Genomic DNA, 24,641 nt, shown 5'->3' on the forward strand with positions numbered 1-24,641 from the left:
AGTTGAACAGCTAGGAAATATGCTTCGAAGGAGGGGGCACCAAACCCTCTGCGTCCAACCTGAAGTTGGAGATTGTTCAGGGTGAGGCAGCGTCGCCCACTACCCCATTTAAGCATGCTCAAGAGAGTAGAGTTCAGTGAAAAATTTCCTTGGAAGTATCACAGGTAAGCTCACGAAGCTTCATATCGTAACTTTAACCCCTTTGCTGCGGCGGTAATTCCGCCGCAGCGATAGGGGTGCGGGGGGGCCGAGTGGCGCTCGCATGCTCGTGACGGAGCCGCTCCGTCACGAGCCGCGGTTGAGCTTTGCTCGTGACGGAGCGGTTGCGTCATGGCCCCGCCCGCTCAATAGAACGCACCGCGCAGGCGCGGCGGCAGGGTCATGACGGAACCGCCCCGTCATGAGCACAGCTCAGCCGATGCTCATGACGGAGCCGCTCCGTCATGAGCATGGGAGGGTTAATACACAAAAACACTGATTGATTTCTGAACAAAGAATGTAAACAACGTTAACGTAATCCAAATCAGCAATTAAGTGCCTGTTTATAATTCACAATTAACTTAATATTGAATTCCCTAAGAGTGTTGCCCTTTTTTTCAGGAAGTTGTGGTTCTGTAGTTATTTTTCATGCAACATAATGCTCTTGTATAGTGCATACTTTGAACTGCGGCGCCTTCAGGTGTTTCAAACGGATCAAGATTGAGAGCTGTGGAGTCGAGACTGAAGGTAGTGTGCGTTTCGTCACAAAGCCTGTCAGTGGGTCAATAAAATGTTCAGAATACATGGTCTAGCAATCCTTGGCATCTCTGCAGAGCGCCCATGCAATGGCCATGTATTCCAGTTGCAATGGTAATTCTGTGCAAATGTGTATGCAGGAGGTACACAGTTGTCAACATATTGACAAGGTGAAAACAAAATAAAATGCAGTGCTTAGCAAGTGAGTGAGCGCATTGTGTGTTTGGGGGGATGGTGAAGTGAAAGAGATTTGAGGAAGTGCTATCAAGAGAGAGTGAAAAGAGGGTGCTAAAGAGGAAAGAGATGGGGCTTAAAATAAGAAGCTAGACGAGATGTGAAGAGAAAAAGTACATCCATGTCTAACATAGAGTGAACATACCAGGAGTGACTGAGACAGTCTGAAGTCCACTACCCCTTCCCCAGGACTCAGCAATGTTTAATTCACAGTCGCACTATTTTAGAATAGAATATTTTCAATATTAAAATGTACTCCAAACATTTTTTTGTACTCATTCATCTTAAACAGCTAACGACCACTTACAAAGCCAATGGTTTTGGCTAGTTTTAGGGGTATGCCAGTTGAATGCAATAACAGAGGGTTCAGAGAAGAACCAAAATACCGGTCGGGTAGCACTCTACGCTAGTCACAGAAAATGTAGTTTACATGTTTAGGCCACACCCTTAATTACATAGGCCACACCCCTTTTAGAGACACCCCAACTGTTTTCCACCCAAGTCTTAATTTCTTCCTTGATAATGTAGCTATACAAATTGCTAGTAGTCTTTAGCCAATGTGTTTCATCCATCAAGAACTTCTACAGGGCACTGTTATAAGTGCCTATTAGATTTCAGACGCGGACTGACACATTTTCTAGCCTATTAGAGTTGATCCCATTTGGATAAAAAGCGTCTTCTCCCTGATGGTGTAAAGCATCTGTTGCAATAACCTTGCACGTGACTAATAACAATACCTTTGTGACTCCATACTTGTTCTGGTGCAGAAGACTGAGACAGAGCTTTACTGAACTGATTGCAATGAATATCTGCATCAGCATTTTAAGGTTCAAATGAGGACGCCGTGGACGTTGACTATTCTAACCTCTTGGCCCTGCATAGTGACTCCTCTACCATATGGGCTCACAAAGACACCTTAGTACAAAAGAATGCGTGGAGACAACCCTGAACCTGTGCTCAAGACTTTACAAAACCAGCTGCACAACACACACACATACACATCTGCCATGGCAATGGGAAAGAAGATGCAAGTAGCCTGGCACAGCCATATGGCCTCATCCTTCAAATCAGTACACTTAGGCTGACAGACGCACCTTTCACACTCTACTCCACTCCCCCGAAACCTCCAAAAATCAAGTCATACTCCAGTATGTCATGAAAACCTTGCAACCGGTCGGAAAGCCATCCCCGGATTATAGGATGCTCTGCAATGGCGTACCTGTGACAGTTTGTGCGCTGTATAAATGTAAGATAGTAGTAATAGCACACATGTAGGATATAAGAATCACTCTGCACATTCTCACATACTACCTCCCTCCTGTCTCTACAGAACCAGTGACCGTCATCCCACTCTCAGAAAGGGACTCCTGGTAGATCACCTTCAATTCTAGAACCTCAGAGGCCACCTCGTGTCCAGACCTTCTCAAGTATGACAGGCAGGCTAAACCACTCTGGGATGGGAGCATGGGAGTCTGGGAATCTCCTCGTGAGTAGCGTGTTGAGGACTTTGGCCACATTTTAAAATAGCTCTAGCCTCAGCTCTTGCTCAGGGACACGCTGCAGAGCCCTTACCTCCTGCTCTGGTCTGCATCCTGATGCGAAGATTTCCAGTCACACAGCAGCTCCCACTGGGCAGTTCTAATGTGACATCATAGGTGGTGGCCTGTCAGATTGCAGCTTCATACAGACGCCTACTTTCAAACTGAAATACACAGAGTGAATACTGTCCCATAAACAGTCTCCACAGTGACGCCGCAAAAAACTACATATTGCTTAAAATGATAACCCGAGCAAAGCTTTCACAAAGTCACCTATGAAAATCCTCTTGTGTGACAGAAACAGCATATAACAGCATTGGCATAGCCAATAGGTCTCGCCTTTGGGATCTTATAAGTGTTTAGATATGCAACACTTGATATTGCACTATTGAAAAATTCGGTAATACAAATTAAAATTAATTTCCGATATAAAACTCAGTTTTTGAGTCATCCCAGTTCTTATTTGAATTTCACTCTGCTAATTAATGGGTTTAATGTTGGGGAGTCTCTTTCCACTAGATAAATGAGAACAGCCGAGCCGGAATACATTAGGTATAAGACAGTGGAGCATAAAACAATGGGGCTCAGTGAAATATTGAGGTTCGGCTCCACACATATACCTCCATATTACAGAGGAGCATATTTCTAGTGTCAGGCTGTCATTTTCCATAGTAGGGCATTATGTTATTTGTACTCTTGGTTTAATTCAATCGAACGCATTGGACTATAACAGATTAACGCAATGATGTTTAAAAGGAAGGAACTCAATGCAGTAACCGTAGCTGTGCAACAAGTGTAAATCACAGAAAGTCTTTAAACTTCTTATGTCCCTCTAAAGCAGCAGAGTTCTCAATGCAAATTAAACTATGTTATAGGTTGAGCTTGGCTCTGAAATTACACTCAAATTGTCAGGGTATCTGTTGGGAACTCGGCCAGTAGAAGGGAGGACTGTTTTCAGAGCATTATCTACTATTTAATCTGTTTTTAATCCATCCACGCTTCAAGGTTTCGGACTGTTGTATCAGGCACAATGTGAGAACAGTGGCAATAAAGTAGTAGTGGGTTAATTAAGCACATGCAACGAACAGAGAAACTGCAGGTAACAAGCTCTAAACCCAATGAGATGGCTTAGTTGGGTGTCTGCAACAGCAATCTGTGTGTATACTCAATATCACAGATTCCATTCTAACGCCCGTAAGGTAGCTTTAGTGGCTTATTCCACACACAGCAGGTTGTGAAATTGATTTGTTTCCATTTTCTAAAGCTCTAGAGCTTGCTTGATAGCACAGAAATGTAACTGTGCCCTTCAGAAACGTTATTTATGGTGACACCATTATGAAATGTCAGTTCCGGAGATGTAACAAAGATTGAAAAACATGTGCTTACTAATAAGCTCCCCCTTGTCAGACTTGGAAGTGTTGGCTCCTCTGTACAGCCCCCCACCCAAAGGCTTAAGAGAGGTGAACCCCAAGACCCAACAGAGCAGAGAGCCTCCAGTCACAAGACACTTCTGCCCCCTTGTGCCTGTACCATCACTTTATGACACCAATCGTTCAAGACAGTTCCCCATCCCATCTCTTTGAACCCTGAGATTATTACTGGTCATATTTGGAGCGGGTGAGAAACATTAAAGACTCTTGGATGACTTTGTTAAGTGCTGCAGAAGTATTTACTCATATATCACCAGTCAGCCTCTGGTAAACCTTTCACACCACACAAAGGCCCGCTTGCCGGTTTAAGACATAACACGCGTGCGCCAACCAGAGCCTGTGCAGAGTCCCACAGTCGCTACAAACCATTGGTCCTGCCAGCAACCTCAGTAGAAATGAAAGAAAGATAAGAATGCCTAGGCAAACTGCCCAGGACCTGCTAGGAATAATGTGAGTACTGCCATATTAAAAAGAACCGATCTACCTGAAAAGAGCAAAATTAGTGGAACAGAGCACACTAAGGAGAAATAACAAGGCCAAGAGTGTGGCGGTAGATAAACTAACGTTTATTTAAAGTGAGGGAAGTGTGCCTGCAGAAACTGAGCAAAACAAAAACAGTTTAGAAAGAAAAAATAATAGAGCGCCCGAGGCCGTAAGTGTGGCGGTAGGTAAACTAAAGTTTATTTAAAGTGGGGGGAAGTGTGCATGCAAAAACTGAGCAAAAAAATACAGCTTAGAGAAAAAAAATAGAGGGTCCAATGCTGTGAGTATGGCAGTTGGTAAACTAATTTAAAGTGGGGGAAGTGTGCCTGCAAAAAAAAAAAAAAAGACCGACAAAGCTTTTCCCTGGCGGGTGCGAGCAGGGCCACCATCTGTTTGAAATTTAATTACAAAAAGATGTCGCCAAAGCTCGCTCCCGCAAGGGAATCGCCAAACGTGCAGGCATTGCCATTGAAAGCAATGCAAAGCGTGCACGTTTCTGGGCGAAAAAGCAAATAGATTCCTAAAGGTCTCCTGCTATGCAACGCATGCATGCTGCGTAGGCGAGACTAAAAATAAGCACAGTGCTACATGGGGAACTGTTTTCCGAGCAGACCTTCATTACCAGCCCATGCAGTGCTTGAAATGGAAAAATCGAAGTGTAGGTACTCTATGCCAGAGTACCTGCTTGTTTCTGAGAAGTGCCGGTACTCTCCAATTAAAAGTATTGAAATTCTCACTGTCATAATCCTCCAGGGCATTACTTTTGTGAATGGGTGACATTATTTATTTCTCTCTCTATATATATATTCTCTTTCTCTCTCTCTCTCTCTCCCCAATTCACAAGAAGCAATGGACCAGCATATAGAATCAGTATCAGTTTGTGCAATGATACCCAGTTCTACGCGACTATTATTCAGAAAGCGGTAATGCTCGTCTTACACCAGGGTGGGGAGTTAAAGACCGGCTGGGTGATTTGCTTTTGGTAACAGGTCAAATAAACAGAGACTATGCCCACTTACACTTTCATAGTCTTGGGCCCAGTTATCATAAAACTGAAGTTTCTCATCCACAGAGTTGGCCTTATGAGCAGAAGTAATCACTTCTCGTACGTCTGATAGGCTCCTCCTTGGAGCAGACGGAGCAGACATGCCCAGCCTATGAGAAAAGAAGGGACAGTTATAAGAACTATTCAGAGAAGCCCACCTCCAGAAATAGACAGAGACAACAATAGAAAAGAGAAGAGCAGTTAGTCCTGGGTCCACAGCAGTGGGTATCACATAGGGCATTTATTCCATCTGATGAAAGAAGCACCGGGACACTCAAAGTTTCTGCACTGAACTATCATGTCATAAATGGTGCAAATGTCCAAAAACTGAGAGTTTGGATCACCTACCAGAGCACTATCTGAGATGAACCCACACGATCAATATATGTAGCAAATTTCTATCAGGTATATACTTTACAGTTGCAAATCTGCATGTCCCACCTTTCCACTGGCTCAATGTTCAATCTCCTAGACCCTCCCAACCTGTTATTTTGTTATGGTCGGCCTACTCTTTCACCCAATGATCAGTCATTATTTGTCCTTGTTGGTGCGCTCAGTCTCTTGTGTCTCCCAATGTCGTTCTTGGTTTGTTCTGCCTCCTCCCTCATGTAATGTCTGAGCTCATGTGCTCCACCTCCTTCCTCATTGAATAGCTGATCTCATTTTCTGTTCTTAGTGTACTCTAACTCCTCCCTCGCCCAATGTCCACTCTCATTCTCTCTTGGAGTTGGTGTGCTCCTCAGTCACCCAATGTCCAGCCTCATTACCTCTTGGGGTTGGTATGCTACTCAGTCACCCAAAGTCCAGTCTCATTCTCTCTTGGGGTTGGTGTGCTCCTAAGACACCCAATGTCCAGTCTCATTCTCTCTTGGGGTTTGTGTGCTCCTAAGTCACCCAATGTCTAGTCTCATTCTCTCTTGTTGTTGGTGTGTTCCTCAGTCACCCAATGTCCGTCTCATGCTCTATCGTTCTTGGTGTGCTCCATCTCCCCCCTCCCCCAATGACCAGCCTCATTTACTGCCTCTCTTGGTGCTATTCACCTCCTCCCTCACCCAATAACTAGTCCCATTCCTAGTTGCCCTTGCCAGGCTCAGCCTCTTCCATCACACAAGGTCTCTTCACATTTCCCTTTCGTTCTTGAAATGTGTGATCACGTCCCTCAACACATTCCCAAACACATTCCCTGTCGTTCTTGGTGTGTGCAACCTCCTTCCGCAATCAGTGCTCAGTTTCCGCACTATATTTCCTGGTGGGCCACACATTCCACATCCCCAAAGAACAACTTTCCAGCTAGTCCTATTGACATGCCATTCCACCTTTAATCTTAATGCCTCATTCCCCACGCATGTGTGCATGTCTGTTTTACATATGATATCTTTCTGTTGCAACAGCACTGACAATGGAGTAATTCCCCCAGTTTAAAGAAATAAATTGGGTTTCAGCTGAACTGTTCAGATTAGAAAGAAGACTACTGCAGTACTGACAGTGGACCCCTCACCTGCCATTCTCTTGTAGAGACTTCCTTTCCAGCTAATGGTCTATTGCGCTTGTGGACTTGCCGGTCACCTGGGGAAGCAGGTGTAAAAAAGGCTATGCACAGATGTCAAAGAAGCAGTCTCTTTCCAACCTCAACCACCCCAGCCAACATTTCTTCGCCTCCTCCTCTTGACCTTCCCTCCCCCTCTTCTTTGCATCTATTGAGTTCCAGTATTCAATGTTGTCTTTAGTGGGCTGAGGTCTCACACCTTAGCTAGGCGCTGGCATTTATATCTTAACTGTGTAGCTGCGAGTGGTACTAAAGGGCTACGGAAGCAGTCCCCTAAGTAAAAGTCTGAGTGTTTCACACAAGAATGGCACAATCTATAGATCAAAGACAAAACCACTCCACATCCCTGATTTGGCTCATCAACATGAGCCTGTCTGCAGGGAGACAAAAAGCGAACATAAATCACAAGTTGCTACTATTTTTTTGTTAACCTTCACAAAGATCTCAGCTCCATTTTGATGTAATTTCAACTTGTTTGGGTGCGAAAGCACCATGTCGTCTGGGATTTTGCACTTTTAATAGTGCACAACAGCAGACCGAGTACCTGCGTCAAAAGATGGCGAAAAATACTTCAGCATATGGTTTATTTTTGAGCGCCTCCTCAAATCATTAAAAAAAAACAGTTTGAGAGTTTACATGGCTTGCGACATGTTTCTGGTTAGGGCGAGTATATAATTTAGACACAAATATGCCAGAGGAACATGCTACATATTTAGCATTGGAAATATCTGTATAAATTATTATTCTGATATGTATAGTTTAGATTATGATATTCCTAACCCTGCAGTTATAAAAGAAAATTAAACTCCTTTCTGTTACGTCGCACAACCGCCCAAAGGACTAACGGGGCGCTGTCGCTCCTCCAGGGTCCAACGTGAGGACCTCCCTCTGGATTTTTGGCTTTCGCACCCTTACTGTGCTCCTGCAGAGGGTATCCTTCTGCACCTTACAGCCTATGGATCGCACAGTAACTCCGCCTGCAACACAAAATAATAAGTCAGTGAATCACACCCCCCATGCCTGTACACCGGGTATGTGGAGTGGAGGGAAACGGTGTCAGGGCAGCAAGAGAAAAGAGGGTGATCGAGAGTCTCCCCAACACTGGGAGGCTAAAAGTGTGCCCTCCTGTGGCAAAAAGGGGGGGCGGCCCTCTTAGGAGGGCATCCTTCGTGGGCCCGGGGCAGCCCTGCATAGTGCCAATATCGGCAACACTCCCCATCCCTCAACAGCAATACTCTGGAGAAATAATCAGACACAACACATTTTTAGTAGTAGTAGTAGTAGTAACTGAGCTTATAAAGCGCCTGGCTACACTAGCCAGTGTGTCCCCGCGCTGTACCGCTGAGGAACCCATCCTGGCCTGTTCCTGTGAGGCGCCCACTCCTGGGCACCCCAAGGTGAAGCCAGGCTTCCTTGGCGATTAGGGCCGGTGTGGAGATTAAGCAAGCTATTGCCCAGAGTTGCAGAGTGGGACCCATGGTTAGAGTAGGCACCGTGGCGAGAATTATCGGGTCCGCGGACATTGAGCCCAAGACCCTGCCACGACGGGAATTGAACCCTGGTCCCGGGTCAGATCTCTGCATCAGGGTCTGCGGCTCTAACCAGTGAGCCACACTTCTCCACCTTTAGTGGAGAAAATTGCTGCAGGTTTATTAGCATAACAAATATGCCAATATGGTGGGTTATCTTACGGGCAATCCCAGGGCAGGCAGCCCTCGCCAACAGTGTTTGTCGAATTGGGGGAGGGGATAGCCCCTCCCACCGGCGGACCGCCAGTCCACCCTCAATCTCATGCCGCTCCCAACTCAGGGGGGCAGAGAGTTGCAGGCAACCCCCGATTGCTCAGGTTCACAACCGCCCGAAGGACTAACTGGGTGCCGTCGTTCCTCCAGGGTCCAACGTGAGGACCTCCATGGGGATTTTTGGCTTTCACACCCTTACTGTGCTCCTTCAGAGGTACCCTTCTGTACCTTACAGCCTCTGGATCGCCCTGTAACTCCGCCACAGCACTGGGTGTGGCCACTGTCACCACAGGGCCCCCCACCACGATAGACCTAGTTACCTACGCCCTGCTGACTCCAAGGCCTCCCCCAGATCAAGCAAGAATAAGTCCATTCCCCCTTTGGACAGGTGTATCCCATCTGGATTTAAACACCCTGTGGACTTGGCTTGCAGTAACCCATACAGGATAAAACCAAACCCCTATTCTCTGACTATACGCATGGCGCTGTTCACCCTCCTGTGCGAGGTCGCCATGGCTTCCCCTGAACGCGCCCCCTGTCACACCTGCCGGGGGGTTATTTCAGACCACCAAAATTCACCGGTCCCCATTTTGATGCTCAACTCACACCCCTGTGTATAGCGCTTGTTGGAGCATGTCCATCGAACTAAGCCAGTCACCACCCTAGGTGACGCCTTGCCCAACCAAACTACTGCTAGTATTCTTGGGAAATGTTTTCTAATACGTTGTTGCGCATTAGTGCTTTAACCCAGAGTTTCCCCAATCTTTGGACCGTAGCACACTTGTTGGATGACAACTTCCACTCTGCATGGCTGCCAGCTAAGGCTATAGGGCGGGAGAATTTACATATGTTTATTGATACTCAATTCCATGGTACTTGATATATTGACCTCAGACAGATGAAATGCTGAGTGGACCTACCAGGATCTGAACCTGTGACCAGGAGGTTGAACACAAGTCCTAACAGTTCTGCCGCTCAACAGGCCTGTGAACTTCAAACCCAGGGCCGACTTCTGGGCTCTTAACCCTTACTTGGACTTGCCTGACATTGCTTTTTTAAGTTTTGTGGCTAACCTAGTCACAGATGGCAAAATGAGGGGCTGAAAATTAGAAGTCAACTGAGATGATCGTTAGCTAGCCCAATACGGAGTGATCCTATGAAATGAGATAGGGACCACCACACCCTGCATGTGATTCAGCCCAGGTATTCTTTGCCATGCCCCCTCCTAAGACCATTGAGATGACCATAAACCCCCGCAGTGGCCAGGCGGCAGGCATCCAGCTGCCAGTCCTATGTCTCACCAACTCCTTGCCGCCTTGCGGCACTCCCTGCTGCAGGAGTCTTGTGCGACCCCTACTCGCCCCTCTTGACCCTTAATGATTGACACCACTGAAGATGTGTGGTTACCTCTCATTGGGGTCGGTGGAACGTATAACATGTGACTTGAATGTACAATATATGTGGTGTTGTGCCGGAGTAGAGGAATCAGAACCTAATAGTAACTGTGCATAGGGCATGTGTTAATATCCAAAACTGTGAATCTTGATTATGCACGACATGAGCTAGTATTCAACTGTGACATCTGGCTTACGCATGGTGCAGCACCAATTGCCCCATCACATCTTTTGTTTACAAACCCAGGAGCAAGCCTGTGCTGGTTACCCCCAGGTCCATGCCGAGCACACCTTAACCCAAGGAGCTCTTACTAAAGGAGCATTCGTCCAAACAGAACTGACCCATCTGTATCACCCTTCCGGATGACGATATATGTGCTTCGTGTATGCCTGCTTTACTGCAAAGTGTTCCATATTGTGCACTGCTATATGCAACCACTTATCTACTCTCTCTGACCGCAAGTGGTAGGATACTGCAAATCCCAAACCCAATGTAAACCTCAAATGCAAGCAGAACTTGTCAAGAGACATTCATCCTCTGTCCTTGACGTGAAGTAAACGTTGCAATCGACATTACAGAGCTGACAAGCCTCTATTTAACTTGAACTCGAAGTGTGTCAAATGAGGCAAACCAGGCCCCCCTAAGGCTAAAAAGATGGCTTGGGCCGAAGGCAAGCGTCAACCATGATCTTGACTTACTGAGTGCCTGCTTTAGTGGTCCTCCCTAAAAGCCAGACAGTGTCACCTCATGGCAGACGGTCAGGGGTGCTGGTGGTGACAATAGTGACGGTGCTTCCCACCAGAAAACAACATTATTAAACCACCTAGTCAAATATAGCACAGGAGAACTCGCTGCTGAAAAATCAGTGGAGGGCCCCTGCTGCGTATACGGAATTCCAGACTTGACTTTCTCACCTTGTGGGTTTAGACCAGGTACAAAATTGACAATAGCGTTGCCCGTGACTACCTAGACGGGCCCTTCCCCCTGCTGTGCGCAAAACCCATTGTGTGTCACAAATACTGATATTCAGATAACTTCAAGAAAAGTCCCCTATGCACCACACAATGAGTACCAGACAAGTCTTCTGCCCATCTACCCATGTGATTACTCATCCTGTCACCGATGAGAAGTGGCCAGTAGCCGGTATGAGCAGTGGCCACTAGTTGCAGACGGTAATTAAACGACAACTGTGGCTGTCGTGTAAGAATGTCAAAAGCCGCCATTCTGAACTGATCCTCCTGAGCCAAGGAAGTAGTACCTTCATGGTATTTGCAAATCCACTACACTTATCAATGCTTCTACTCTCCCCAACAAGAGGTCTAAACCGGGTTGTATCCTTGCCCACTAATTTTAAACTCTATGTGGGTGACATGGCCCTCTACCCCTACAACAGACAGTGCCCCTCAAAACTCAGCGGATATTTGATCCCATTGGAGTTGGCCTGTAACATACACTGCCCCCAGCTGGACTCCCTATTGTGGAGAAGTGTGGCTCACGGTGTAGAGCAGGCAGACCCGGAAGCTGAGGTCAGACCCGGGACCAGGGTTCAATTCCTGACGCGGCAGGGTCTTGAGCTCAAATGTCCACGGACTCGATAATTCTCGCTTTGGTGCCTGTTCTAATCATGGGTTCTCACTCTGCAACTCTGGGCATTAAGCTTGCTTAATCTCCACAACGGCCCCCTGCGGCGGGATGCCTGGCTTTCACCTTGGGGATGCCCTGTAGGGGCTATCTCACAGGGAAAAGCCAGGACGGGTTCCCAAGGCAAGCGCCGGGAAACCTCCGGGTAGCTGTGCGCTCAATAAATGCAAAAATAATAATAATAATAATAATAATAATAATAATAATATTGTGCAGTCAACAATGTAAGCATAATTTGTGAAAGGCCAGCCAGCATCACCCCACTGGAAAAACAATCAACTGGCAGGGTGAGTGGCGCATAAACAAGATCATCAAAGACACTGACTAGTGCCTGGGCCTATCGTTTAACATCCAAGGTTTCCTCTCCAGGCAATTTGAGGAAATCCAATCAAACTAGAGCCGTTTGATTTTGGCTCTCCTGAACCTATTCACTTAATCTGTCCGCTGCCCGTGTAAAACGCTTACTCCCCGTAAAAAGCAAAGTAGATGCCCCTTGGTGTACTTCTGCCAACTTTGTCTACCTCTCCGTTCGACATATTGGAAAACAGAGTGTACTCTCATTAGAAGAGGGCTAATCACCATATAATTTCCAACACACCAAGAAGTCTATCTCTAGATCCAGAGCAGGAAAAATCACAACAGCCCAACTGTCCTGACCTAGCTCCTGCTGTGTTGGCAGTCCATACATAACAGCAGCACCACTGTGAAATAACCGCATCAGCCAACCCTCCACAGGCAACTGTTGACGTCAAAATAATGGAACTGCGGCTCCTACGAACATGGACTGCGCATGCACATGGCCGCGCCGCAAGCCAACAGATCGCATGACGTGATTGATGTGTTTACATGTATCATAGAGGATCTGGTGCGAATATGGATGGCAGCAGTTATGGGATTGAAAACACCTTGACCCTAACTGGCAGCTGAAAGGATTGCTATGTGTGCCCGTTTCATAATTCCCATGTAGTGAGTGCTGTTACACCAACTTAGAGTGAGCCTTTCTCACGAGCATAAGACTGGTCAGTTCATGGCTGTTGGAAGGAGGTGACCCCAGGGGTCAAGAGGACACTCCTAACCACCCGGAACCTCCTCTCCCACAATTACTGCCGAGTCTTATCGAGGGGGAGTCCCCAGCGGGGAGGACTGATCGTACACACTGTCGACACACCACACTTACGAACGGACACCACACCGTGAATCTTTATCAAGTATGAACTTTATCAAGATAAAAGTAGGGAGCAATACACAGCGATCGAGGGATCGCAAAAGTATCGTAACAAGGGCACGGGGAAGCGGGACAGTCTTAGAGGGCCAGCTGGCACACCACGTACCCTGCGCACAGTTCTCAATCCTCGAACTGGGGGGTACGGGGGCTGGCGATGGGACTTGCTGTCCTATTCACTTCTAGTTCAGATGGACGTGAGGGTAGCGTTGATGGTCCAGCCGGACCAGAGAGTTCTTCAAGCCGCGACGAAGGTCAGCAGGGCTTAGTCAGGAGTACTTCGTCGTACTCGTAGTCAGGTGGAGCCGCGACAGCGTCCGCAGGGCTCGGGATGGTAGCAAGTGTCTCTCGTGCTCGAGAGTGGGCCGCGACGAGGTCAGCAGGGCTCCGATGGTTCAGGTCGTACTCTTCGAGAGGGAGCCACGACAGCGTCAGCAGGGCTCCGATGGTTCGGGTCTTACTCTTCGAGAGGGAGCCGCGAAAGCGTCAGCAGGGCTCCGATGGTTCAGTTCCGTAGATTCGAGGATGAGCCGCGACGACGTCAGCAGGGCTCGGTGGGTCAGAGTCTGTTCTCCTCAAGGTCAGCCGCGATCAGATCAGCAGGGCTTTCTTGTCCAAGATACAACTGCCGACTAGATGGAAGGCAAGCTGTCTTATAGTCCAGGAGTTCTTTGATGTCCGGACCCTCAGAGGCAGGAGGCCGGAGGTCCGAGGGCCAGGCGCCTGATTGTCTGGCGGCTGTGTCTTTGATGCTTTAGGACCATGCGTCCAGGGAATCCCAGACGCCCATCGAGGCCTGGAGCCAGCTCACTAGGAAGCCAAAAGGTGCAATCGAAACCAGCCCCCAGAGATGGTTCGGAGGTGTAAGGACATCCAGCTCCTCAGGAGGGGGCCGGAGGTGTGATGGAAGCCTTGGTTTCGGGTACTTGGTGAGTCGTTCACCCCCCTGGGCGAGTCGCCTAGCTGTAGCCGGGAGCGGCCAGGGGCTGCCGAAAGGGAAGAAGGTGGCCGGCTGGCCGGGGTGGCCCAACATGGAGTCGGCTGGTCACGTGCAGGGTTGCAGGCACGTGGTCTGGAGGTCATTTCAGGACCGATGTAGGAGTCTCGTGTATAGTTCTGGGTGGACGGGAATCAGTTCCATCCGTAGTTCTGGGGTTGTGGGGATCAGAGAAGACCACGCCACGATGCCGGGTCCAACATGCGTCCCCTCCAGCTGAAAGACGAGGAGAACTCCCCATCCTCTTGGGGGTTCTCTTCGCTGAGGCGGAAGAAGCGTGACAGGCCGTTGGCGTTGGCGTGGTCGGCACCAGGCCTGTGTTCCACAGTAAAATCCATCCCTTGGAGGGAGATGGACCAGCGTAGCAGTTTAGGGTTCTCTCCTCTCATCTGCATGAGCCACCGGAGAGGACGGTGGTCGGTCTGGACCAGGAAGTGGGTACCGAACAGGTAGGGTCTCAGCTTCTTTAGGGCCCAGACTACGGCGAAGGCCTCTCGCTCGATGGTGCTCCATCTCTGCTCCCGGGGTAGTAGCCTCCGGCTGATAAAGGCTACTGGATGATCAATCCCCTGGTCATCCACCTGGGAGAGCACGGCTCCAATGCCATGTTCTGAGGCGTCGGTCTGGACCACGAACTCTCTGGAGTAATCAGGGGCCTGTATTACTGGAGCGGTGCACATGGCCTGTTTCAATTCCTCGAATGCCTTCTGACAGGCGGGGGTCCAACTAACTTTCTTGGGGTTGGCCTTGGCTGTCAACTCTGTGAGGGGGCCTACAATACTCCTGTACCCCTTTATGAATCTACTGTAGTACCCTGTGAGTCCTAGGAAGGCCCGCACCTCGGTCTGGGTCGTGGGGGTCTCCCAGGCAGTGATAGCGTCTATCTTGGGTTGGACGGGGGCTACGAGGCCGCTTCCGACCTGGTGCCCGAGGTATACCACGGAGCTTTGTCCTATTTGGCACTTGCTAGCTTTAATGGTGAGCCCGGCTCGACGCAGGGCGTCCAACACCTCCCAGAGGTGGTGCAGGTGCTCGGGCCAGTGAGCACTGAACACTGCAATGTCGTCGAGATAGGCTGCGCTGAAACTTTCCAACCCGGCCAGTACCTGATTGACCAGTCGTTGGAAGGTGGCGGGGGCGCTTTTCATGCCTAAGGGCATCACTCTGAAGTGGAAATGGTCATCCGGAGTAGGGAAATCAGACCTTTCTTGGGCCCTCTCCGTGAGGCCGATCTGCCAGTAGCCACTGGTGAGATCGAAGGTACTGAGGTACTGAGCCGAACCTAGGCGGTCAATGAGTTCGTCGGCTCGGGGGATGGGGTGTGCGTCGGTTCGGGTGACTGCGTTGAGTCCGCGGTAGTCTACGCAGAACCTCAGCTCAGGGACGGTGCTGGGGGCGGCTGCCTTCGGAACCAGGACCACGGGGCTAGCCCAGGGGCTGTCGGAGGCTTCCACCACTCCTAGGTCCAACATTTTGTCGACTTCAGCCTTGATGCAGGCTCGAACTCGGTCAGGGACTCAGTAGGCTCTGTGTCGTACCGGAAGGCTGTCCCCGGTGTCCACGTCGTGGACGCACCAACTGGTGACGCCGGGGGTGAGGGAGAAGAGGTCTGAGAATTGTCCCAGCAAGTGGCGACACTCTTCACGCTGCAAGGGGGTGAGGGAGGAGGAGAGACTCACTCCCTCTATGGAGCCATCTTGATCCTTTGCACACAGGAGATCTGGTAGAGGGTCTGTTTCCTCTTCCTCTCCGTCGTCGGTGGCAAGGAGTAATCCCAACTCAGAACGCACAAAGTGGGGTTTGAGCCAGTTCACGTGTAGGACTTTCAGGGCGTTCCTGGCTGATTTCGTATCCACGAGGTAGGTGACCTGGCTCTTGCACTCTATTACCTTAAAGGGTCCAGTCCACTTGTCCTGCAAGGCACAAGGTTCCACTGGGGACATGACCCAAACCTGTTGGCCTGGTTGAAACTCGACCAGAGTGGCATTCTGGTCGTACCAGTGTTTCATCTCTTCTTGGCTGGCCTCCAGGTTGGCCTCGGCCAGCTCGCGAAACTTCCGCGTCTGGTTCCGGAGGGCCAGGACATAGGAGAACACATCGGTGGGTGTGCTCGGGGGGGCTGTCTCCCAGCCTTCCTTGACCAGGCTGAGGGGACCCCGGAAGGGGTGCCCATAGAGCAGCTCGAAAGGGCTGAACCCCAAGGATTTCTGGAGAACCTCTCGGTATGCGAACAGGAGGCAGGGCGGGAGGACGTCCCACCTGCGTCTCAAGGGCTCCTCGAGGCCCATGATCATCCCTTTCAGGGTGCGGTTGAACCGCTCAACCAGGCCGTTACCCTGGGGATGGTATGGGGTGGTGAACCTGTACGACACCTCACACTGTTGCCAAAGGGACTTCATGTACCGGGAGATAAAGTTTGTGCCTCGGTCGCTCACCAATTCCCGGGGGAACCCCACCCGGGAGAAGATCCCCATGAGGGCCCGGCCCACGACCGGGGCCGTCACGGTCCGGAGGGGGGTGGCTTCGGGGTATCGGGTGGCGTGATCGACCAGAACCAAAATGAACCGGTGACCTAAGGAGGTCCGGTGGTCCAGAGATCCGATGATGTCGATCCCCACCCTCTCGAAGGGGGTACTGACAACTGGAAAGGGCTGGAGGGGAGCCTTGCGCTTACCTCTGCTTTTGCCGCTAGCCTGACACGTGGGGCAGGACTAACAGTGGTGTTCCACATCGGCCCGCATGCGGGGCCAGTAGAAATGGGTTACTAGCCGTTGGAATGTTTTATCTTGGCCCAGGTGTCCCGCCAGGGGCACATCGTGGGCCAGGTTGAGGAGGAGGCCGCGGAACCGTAGGGGTACCACCAGCACGCGGGCCGACGCTAGTTCGGCGGTCTTTTGTTCACTGTAAAGTAGGCCGTTTTCCCAATAAAGGTAATGGGAGCCGGACTGGTCTCCAGCGGCCTGGGCTGCGGCCTGTTGCCGGAGCCCCTCAAGGGCAGGGCAGGAGGTCTGCTCTCGGCAGAACTCCTCTCGGGACGGTCCTCCTTCTTGGCGCCACTGGGCCAACTCGGGGATATCTGCTAGGGTGGGGACTGGCTCGACGGCGGGTCCCAGGGGACCTTCGTCGGATTCGCTTCCTTCGATGGAGGGCTGGTCGAGGACCGTGGGGTGCTCGCTACCCTCGGGTACCTCAGGGGCTGCACTGGGGAACTCGGGCTCTTCGTTCCCGGGATTGGACATTCTGGCGGTCATGGCTCGGGTGCTCACACAGGCCCATTGGGGCAGGCCCAACATTTCTAAATGGGTCCTTCTTTCTACCTCTTTCCACTGGGAACTCTCTAAGTCATTCCCCAGGAGGCAGTCTACAGGCATGCCCGTGCGGACCGCTACCCGTAGATCGCCCGAAACTCCCTCCCACTCAAACGGGACCTGTGCTATCCTGCAGGTGCGGATGGAATTATCAGCTGCTATCACTCTACAGGAGGTGTGGGGGATGATCATGGACTCGGGGACTAGCGTGTATCTAACAGACGCGATGCTGGCTCCTGTGTCCCTGAGGGCTCCTACGCTGCACCCGTTAACCTTAACTGTCTGGCGATATTTTTCGGTGTTGTCGGGCAGGTAATCTCCTGGGATCATCTCGCTATTCCCCAGGGAGGCTAAGAGCATGGCTGCGGGTTCCCACTCCCCCTGTTCCTCTATCTCTTCCTCTTCTAGGGCCACTGAGGCTATCTGTCTGGTGGAGGGGCCAGTGGGAGTGGATTTCGGGGTCATGGGACATCCGGGGTCACCGGCGTAGTGCCCGGGTTGCTGACACTTGTAGCATGTGGAGCTAGGGCGGAGCCCTGGGGTTCCTGCACTCGGGGCGGCTCTTGTCGCAGGAGGAGAGCGTGGGGCCTGGTTTCTTGGGGGACTGCGCTGGGGCCCTGACTGGGATCCTTGCTGCTTGCCTCGACCTCCCCCAACTCGCTGGCGGGAAGATCCTTGGTCGTTCCGTGGGGGGTCTCCCCCGGGCCCCTTCTGGACTCAGGTGGCCACCCAGCGATCGGCTTCAACAGCCAGTTTCCGTGGGTTGGCGAGCTTCCTGTCTAGGAGGTGCTGTCTTAGTTCCACAAAGCAATTGGCGGACAGGTGCTCGTAAGCGACTAGGTCGACTAGGCCTTCGAAGGTGGTCACATTGCTGCCCTTGATCCACCCATCAAGGGCCCGGGTGTAGTAATTCACGTAGTCTACCCAAGTGGTGCCAGGAATCTTCTTGCACTCCCTAAACCGCTGGCGATACATTTCCGGCGTTAGGCCATAGCGGAATAGGAGAGCGTCTTTCATGTGGGGGTAGGTGTTCATGTGTGCGGTTGGTAGGTCCAGTAGGGTGTCTCTTCCCTCGCTGAGGAAGCGGCTCCACAGGCCGGCCCCACAGTCCTTCTCTGGGACCCGGTGGGCGGACATGGCAACCTCGTAGGCCTTGAACCACTGCTGGATATCGTCTCCTTTGTAAAACTCCTTCACGACGTCTTTGGGGATGTGCACCTTCGTTTCTTTGGGGACCACCTGCTCCCCAAGTCCCGGGGACTCGGTGGCGTCTGCTCTGGCTTTCAATTCGAGTTATTTGAGGCTGCGCTCGAGCTGAAGTTTCCGACCTTCATGCTCCCTCTGGAGCTTCTTCTCCTCTAGCTCTCCCTGGAGCCGCAACTGTTCAACCTCCAACTTTTTTTCTGCAAGTTTGAGTTCGCCCTCCAATTTGAGGCACACCAGTTCGAGCTCATGGCTTCGGTCACGTTCTCGGTCGGCCCTCTCTTCCGAGGACCGATCTCTCCCGGTTGCTGGGCTCTGGGTCGGTTGCTGGATTCTCTCACCGGCCGGTGTACCGGGTTCGGTCTGTGGCCTCCCTCCCTCGTCGTCTTCGGTCGGGGGGAGGGGTGCTCCGGACTCTACCCAAGCGGTTAGCGCTTTCTGGAAATCTTCCTTAGTACTTAGTCCGGTACTCGGGATACTCAGTTCTCTGCAGAACTGCTTTAGCTCTCTATAGGTGTAGTCTTCCAAGAGGTCTTTGTCGAATGTTGTCTTTGCCCCAGATTCTGTAGTCGTCATTGTTGCTCTTCTTTTGTCGTGCGTTTGCTGCGTGTGGGTTCAGGTAGTGTGTCAGTGGTACGATCTTTAGACGTAGGTTCGTATCACGTCGCTGCCACCAATGTTGGAAGGCGGTGACCCCAGGGGTCAAGTGGACTCTCCTAACCACCCAGAACCTCCTCTCCCACAATTACTGCCGAGTCTTATCGAGGGGGAGACCCCACCGGGGAGGACTGATCGTACACACTGTCGATACACCACACTTACGAACGGACACCACACCGTGAATCTTTAGCAAGTATGAACTTTATCAAGATAAAAGTAGGGAGCAATACACAGCGATCGAGGGATCGCGAAAGTCTCGTAACAAGGGAACGGGGAAGCGGGACAGTCTTAGAGGGCCGGCTGGCACACCACGTACCCTGCGCACAGTTCTCAATCCTCAAACTGGGGGGTACGGGGGCTGGCGATGGGACTTGCTGTCCTACTCACTTCTAGTTCAGATGGTCGTGAGGGTAGCGTTGATGGTCCAGCCGGACCAGAGAGTTCTTCAAGCCGCGACGAAGGTCAGCAGGGCTTAGTCAGGAGTACTTCGTCGTACTCGTAGTCAGGTGGAGCCGCGACAGCGTCCGCAGGGCTCCGGATGGTAGCAAGTGTCTCTCGTGCTCGAGAGTGGGCCGCGACGAGGTCAGCAGGGCTCCGATGGTTCAGGTCTTACTCTTCGAGAGGGAGCCGCAACAGCGTCAGCAGGGCTCCGATGGTTCGGGTCTTACTCTTCGAGAGGGAGCCGCGACAGCGTCAGCAGGGCTCCAATGGTTCAGTTCCGTATATTGGAGGATGAGCCGCGACGACGTCAGCAGGGCTCGGTGGGTCAGAGTCTGTTCTCCTCAAGGTCAGCCGCAATCAGATCAGCAGGGCTTTCTTGTCCATGATACAACTGCCGACTAGATGGAAGGCAGGCTGTCTTATAGTCCAGGAGTTCTTTGATGTCCGGACCCTCAGAGGCAGGAGGCCGGAGGTCCTAGGGCCAGGCGCCTGATTGTCTGGCGGCTGTGTCTTTGATGCTTTAGGACATGCGTCCAGGGAATCCCAGACGCCCATCGAGGCCTGGAGCCAGCTCACTAGGAAGCCAAAAGGTGCGATCGAAACCAGCCCCCAGGGATGGTTCGGAGGTGTGAGGACATCCCGATCCTCTGGAGGGGGCCGGAGGTGTGATGGAAGCCTTGGTTTCGGGTACTTGGTGAGTCGTTCACCCCCCTGGGCGAGTCGGGCACGCCCGCCTAGCTGTAGCCGGAGAGGCCAGGGGCTGCCGAAAGGGAAGAAGGTGGCCGGCTGGCCAGGGTGGCCCAACATGGAGTCGGCTGGTCACGTGCAGGGTTGCAGGCACGCGGTCTGGAGGTCGTTTCAGGACCGATGTAGGAGTCTCGTGTATAGTTCTGGGTGGACGGGAATCAGTTCCATCCGTAGTTCTGGGGTTGCGGGGATCAGAGAGGACCACGCCACGAGGCCGGGTCCAACAATGGCACACAAGAGCCGTACTGCATGCCTCTGTGCCCTGAATCTTAGACCCACAAACCACCACCCGAAGACTGAGTCTGTCTACTGTGCAGGCTCAAGTGGGGGAAAGGTAGGGCAGTGAAGGAAAGCTCTTACCGGAGGCTGGTGACCCCTCATGGCCGTGGGCCCCCCACTCCTCCCAGCAAAGGAGGGAGACTCTGCACACACCCGACGCCCGGAATACTACAGTGCGGCCCGGCACCAACACTGAAGTGGATAACGTGTCACAACCGGAACCTCAGACCTAACGCTATTTGACCTCGCACGTAGTCGTTTTGCCTATGTTGGAAGGTCCTGAAAGGGCGTTAACTCCCTGGACCACCTATTGCTGTGGTTATAACAACCAGCCGATATCTATATTCGTCCCCCAAGACATTGGTCCAGACCTGGAAAAGAGTCTTGTGTTGGAGGGGAACACTCCCAACCACGAGCCACACAACTGTCCACACTGCCCCAGTCGCCTAATAGGAACACCCCCCGTGTGCTCTGTAGGCCCCTCTGGCCCTTTCGACAGTGCTGTTAAAGGCCCCTATGTCTCAATACAACGCAGACAGCGCGGAAGCCGAAACCAGAGGCCGACCACGCCCATGGTACTATGTGCATAAGTGCATCTCGTGCTACCAGGCATCATGTCCAAAAGACCGAGTGTAATTGGAACCCAGGTCCCCATAGCTCCGAACACGCGATTCTGATCACACTGATGTAGCCCTGAAGAGGTCAGGACGCCACATCCCAACCAGCGAGAGCCCTCCCCCATAGAACAAAATCCGCAAATAAAATAGAGCTGCAATGCCAGCCAAGGGCCGAGAGGGAGTAGAAACCCCATCAGCTAGTAGATAGCACCCTCACGCCGCCCAATACCACACTCAGTCCACGGCCGCCCCCCAGAGCCACAAAGCGGGCAGTGTCTGACCCGGCCGCTGTCCCTTGGCCCATGCTGCTCCCGCAGCAAAACACACACCCCACCATCACGGGACACAATCTCCCGAGCCTGGCAGAGCCACCGGATTGTACGAAATCATGCCGTTTACAAGCCAGGTGCACATAGTACAAGCCACAGAGCACATGCCCTCTAGCCTTCACCGACGCAGTCGCACGGCACAGGCCCTACACCACTGCATGCCACCCTCGCAACAAGCTGCACAGTTGTGACATACAGTGCGTCCTGTCCAAGATCAAGTCCCACCCGCGGGGGGAAACAAACCTGTACCTTCGGATGTGTAGCTAACGTTCTTTCCCCTGACTGAGGCGGTTGCATATACCACGGGAAACTGGCTGAGGCAAAATGCTTGCAGCAGGACACAATAATAAATAGCGGGCCCCAGCCCGGACTCAGCTACGAGGCAAATCTCCAGACACACTCATCTTAAACACAGGTCGGGACCCGAGACGTCCCAAGCTCCCACACTTCTGGCCAAATGTTACACCGGCGGGGACACATGCGACTGCAGCAAGCGCTCGCCCCCAATGAGCTATACGTGGAACGGAGCGTGCCTAAGGAAAAGAGCAGCGATGGGGAAGCATGGCGGCACCTGCTGCCCTCCTCTTACCACTCTTCTTCCGGCCCACACGAGCCGAGACCCTGGTTCAACTCACTCTGCATCGGACCATGGAAAGAGGGCCACGGGACACTGACCGCCCCATCTCCACCGCACAGTCCCGGGAGTCCGGGTTCAGCCAGCCTCGGAACAAGGTGGAGGGTAGCACTGTACCCTCCACCGGGAGAATTGACACCCCCGGAACCCGAGGTGTGACCACCACCCGGCTCACCCAAGCAGACCTTTGGCCCAAAATACCGACAGCCTATATAATCGTTTGGAGCGGTAGGTAACCCATCAGCGCTCTGCACTGAGTCTGGGAGAATAACATCCCAGCGGGCCAAGGCCGAGGGAACGGCTCTGCCGAACAAGGCAAAGGAGAGACAGGGCCTTGCCTCGCTCACTGCTCTCCCCGTCTCCCCAGCCCCGCAACAGTAGGCCTACGCGGGCCCGACCCCTGGACCCGGCAAAGCTGGCCAGAAGGCGTGGGTAATACAATGCACACTTCAATCCAACATGGTGCCTCTGAAACCGGCCCCCAAAGACGGCAATCATGCTGGCCAGCGAGGCTTCTATCCCCTTCAGCATCGCCCCCGAGGCCCCACAAGCGCAGATGTGGGAAGGGGAAGGGGCGTGCTGGATTCTAGGGAGAGGAGCGAACTCGCTCCTCATACTATGGCTGACCGTGCAGGCCTGCGTGGCGGAAGTCGGACCCCCTGCCTGATCCCCTTTCCAAACCCCACCACAATTCACCCGCCAGTACCGACCCCCGTGGATCTCCCGCGGTGGGCCGGACCAAGACTTGCCCACAGAGGGCCCTCCCGGCCTCGCACAACACTCGGCGCCCTTTGCACATACCCCGCCGCTCCACAAAACTCTTGCTCTCATCTGCCCACCTCCCGAGCCTCGCCAGGAGACCATGCCCAACAAGGCTGCTCACACCGCAAACCCGCACACAGACAGGCTCGGGGACAGGAAACAACCAACACTCACCGGAATACCCGGGGTCACCAAAACCCGACGAGGACGAGCCAAGCGGCGTCAGGGCAACAAGAGAAAAGATGGTGATCGGTGGGCGGGAGAGGTATAAGTACCTCTCCCCCTGCCCTCTCCTGTCCGGAAGTGACGCAGGCCTGGGGGACCCTTGAGAGTCCCCCCAACACTGGGAGGCAACAGTGTGTCCTCCTGTGGCACTAGGGGGGGGGGGGGGGGGGGCACCCTCTTAGGTGGGCCCGGGGCTTGCCCTGCAATCAAAATGCTCACTTGTGTGCCAGTCGAAGGTTTTATACAAGCGCCTACCATTGGTTGTTCATGCAGTTGAAAGAAGCCACAATTCAATCAGTTCTCCAATAGATGATTTATTGTTTGGTAATAGGGTAGAGGTCGTAGCCTAACAGCTAGTGGGTCGACCTCGAAGCTGGGGAACTGTGTTCGAGTCTCAGCAAGGACGCTCAACTTCCTGTGATCCCGGGCGAATCACTTAATCTCCCGCCCTTAACACAAATGAATGTGTCCATCTGTAACGAAACTGATGCTCATATAAAGCTCTCTGGTACCGGATATCTTTGGGTCGCGTTCGCGCTATTTAAAACGCTAAAAAATTCTAAAGTACAGCTGCATCAGCAAGCATTTGCAGTGCAAATTTCCTTTTTTTTAAAAAAAAAAAAAAAAGATGTATACACCAAGAAAATAGTTGACCGTTAGCGGCAGTGCTATAAGTAAGAGACTGTCCTATCATAGAAGAAAATGATGACTAACTGATTCTGTGGGATTCCAAACCAATGAAACCTGTTTTTTCAGTCTGTTACTTCCCAAGACTTTAACCCATGCATGGATAATGCATTGGTTTAATTGACAAGTATCACAGGAGTGCGGAGGATGTGGCGCAGCCGCCAGAGCTACTCGCTCGAGAGCTGGGGCTCCTGGTTTGAGTCTCAACATCCTGTGATTCTGGACAAACCCCTTAATATCGCTGCCATATATTGCGAGCTCGCACTCACCTGTTATAGCCCTGCAAAGCAGTCCCCTCTTTGTTTCTTTACTGCACTTCCTTGCTGCGATCCTGCCGCTTGCATAAACAGTAGGAAGTGACATCACGTGATAACACCGGGTCATATGACTACACACATGTACACCGTCATATTAACTATTCGGTATCCATAGCTCTCGTTGTGCAGGGGTCAAGTGGCTCCAGGTCCCTGGCAGGAAGCTCGGCTTTTCAGCCTACAACGCTTCTGGGAATTTGGCGCCACACTTAAAATACTGTGAAAAATAAAACTACAAGTCCCAGGATGCAACTCTTTGTTGGTTGAACAGGACTGACAACAGTGTCATACAAGATACTGAGGTACTTGATAGCTCTGCTAAGAAGGTAACGTGTTTATTCCATTAGCGATAATTTCAGAAACAGCAGTTCCCGCGGTAGCAAGCGACCCGTATCACAATAATAACTCTTGTACCACACACAGCGCC

General features: G+C 51.9%; 1 protein-coding gene across 2 annotated transcripts in view; it reads right to left on the reverse strand.

Moving 5' to 3' along the window:
• METTL27 (methyltransferase like 27) overlaps nucleotides 1-24,254 on the reverse strand; it is a 92,655-nt gene extending 68,401 nt beyond the window's left edge. Inside the window, exons 1-2 of one of the 2 annotated variants that reach the window (XM_086954661.1) lie at nucleotides 24,170-24,246; nucleotides 5,440-5,575 (exon numbers count right to left, since the gene is read on the reverse strand). In XM_086954661.1, the coding sequence (XP_086810787.1) occupies nucleotides 5,440-5,568 (129 nt within the window). In that variant the 5' untranslated portion in view covers nucleotides 5,569-5,575; nucleotides 24,170-24,246. Of the gene's footprint in view, nucleotides 1-5,439; nucleotides 5,576-24,169 lie in introns of both variants that reach the window. The other variant, XM_086954662.1, reaches the window with a different exon arrangement.
• Between the last annotated feature and the right edge of the window lie 387 nt (nucleotides 24,255-24,641).

Source organism: Lissotriton vulgaris, chromosome 2_1 (genome assembly GCF_964263255.1).
Source record: "Lissotriton vulgaris chromosome 2_1, aLisVul1.2, whole genome shotgun sequence".
NCBI classification, from domain to species: Eukaryota; Metazoa; Chordata; class Amphibia; order Caudata; family Salamandridae; genus Lissotriton; species Lissotriton vulgaris.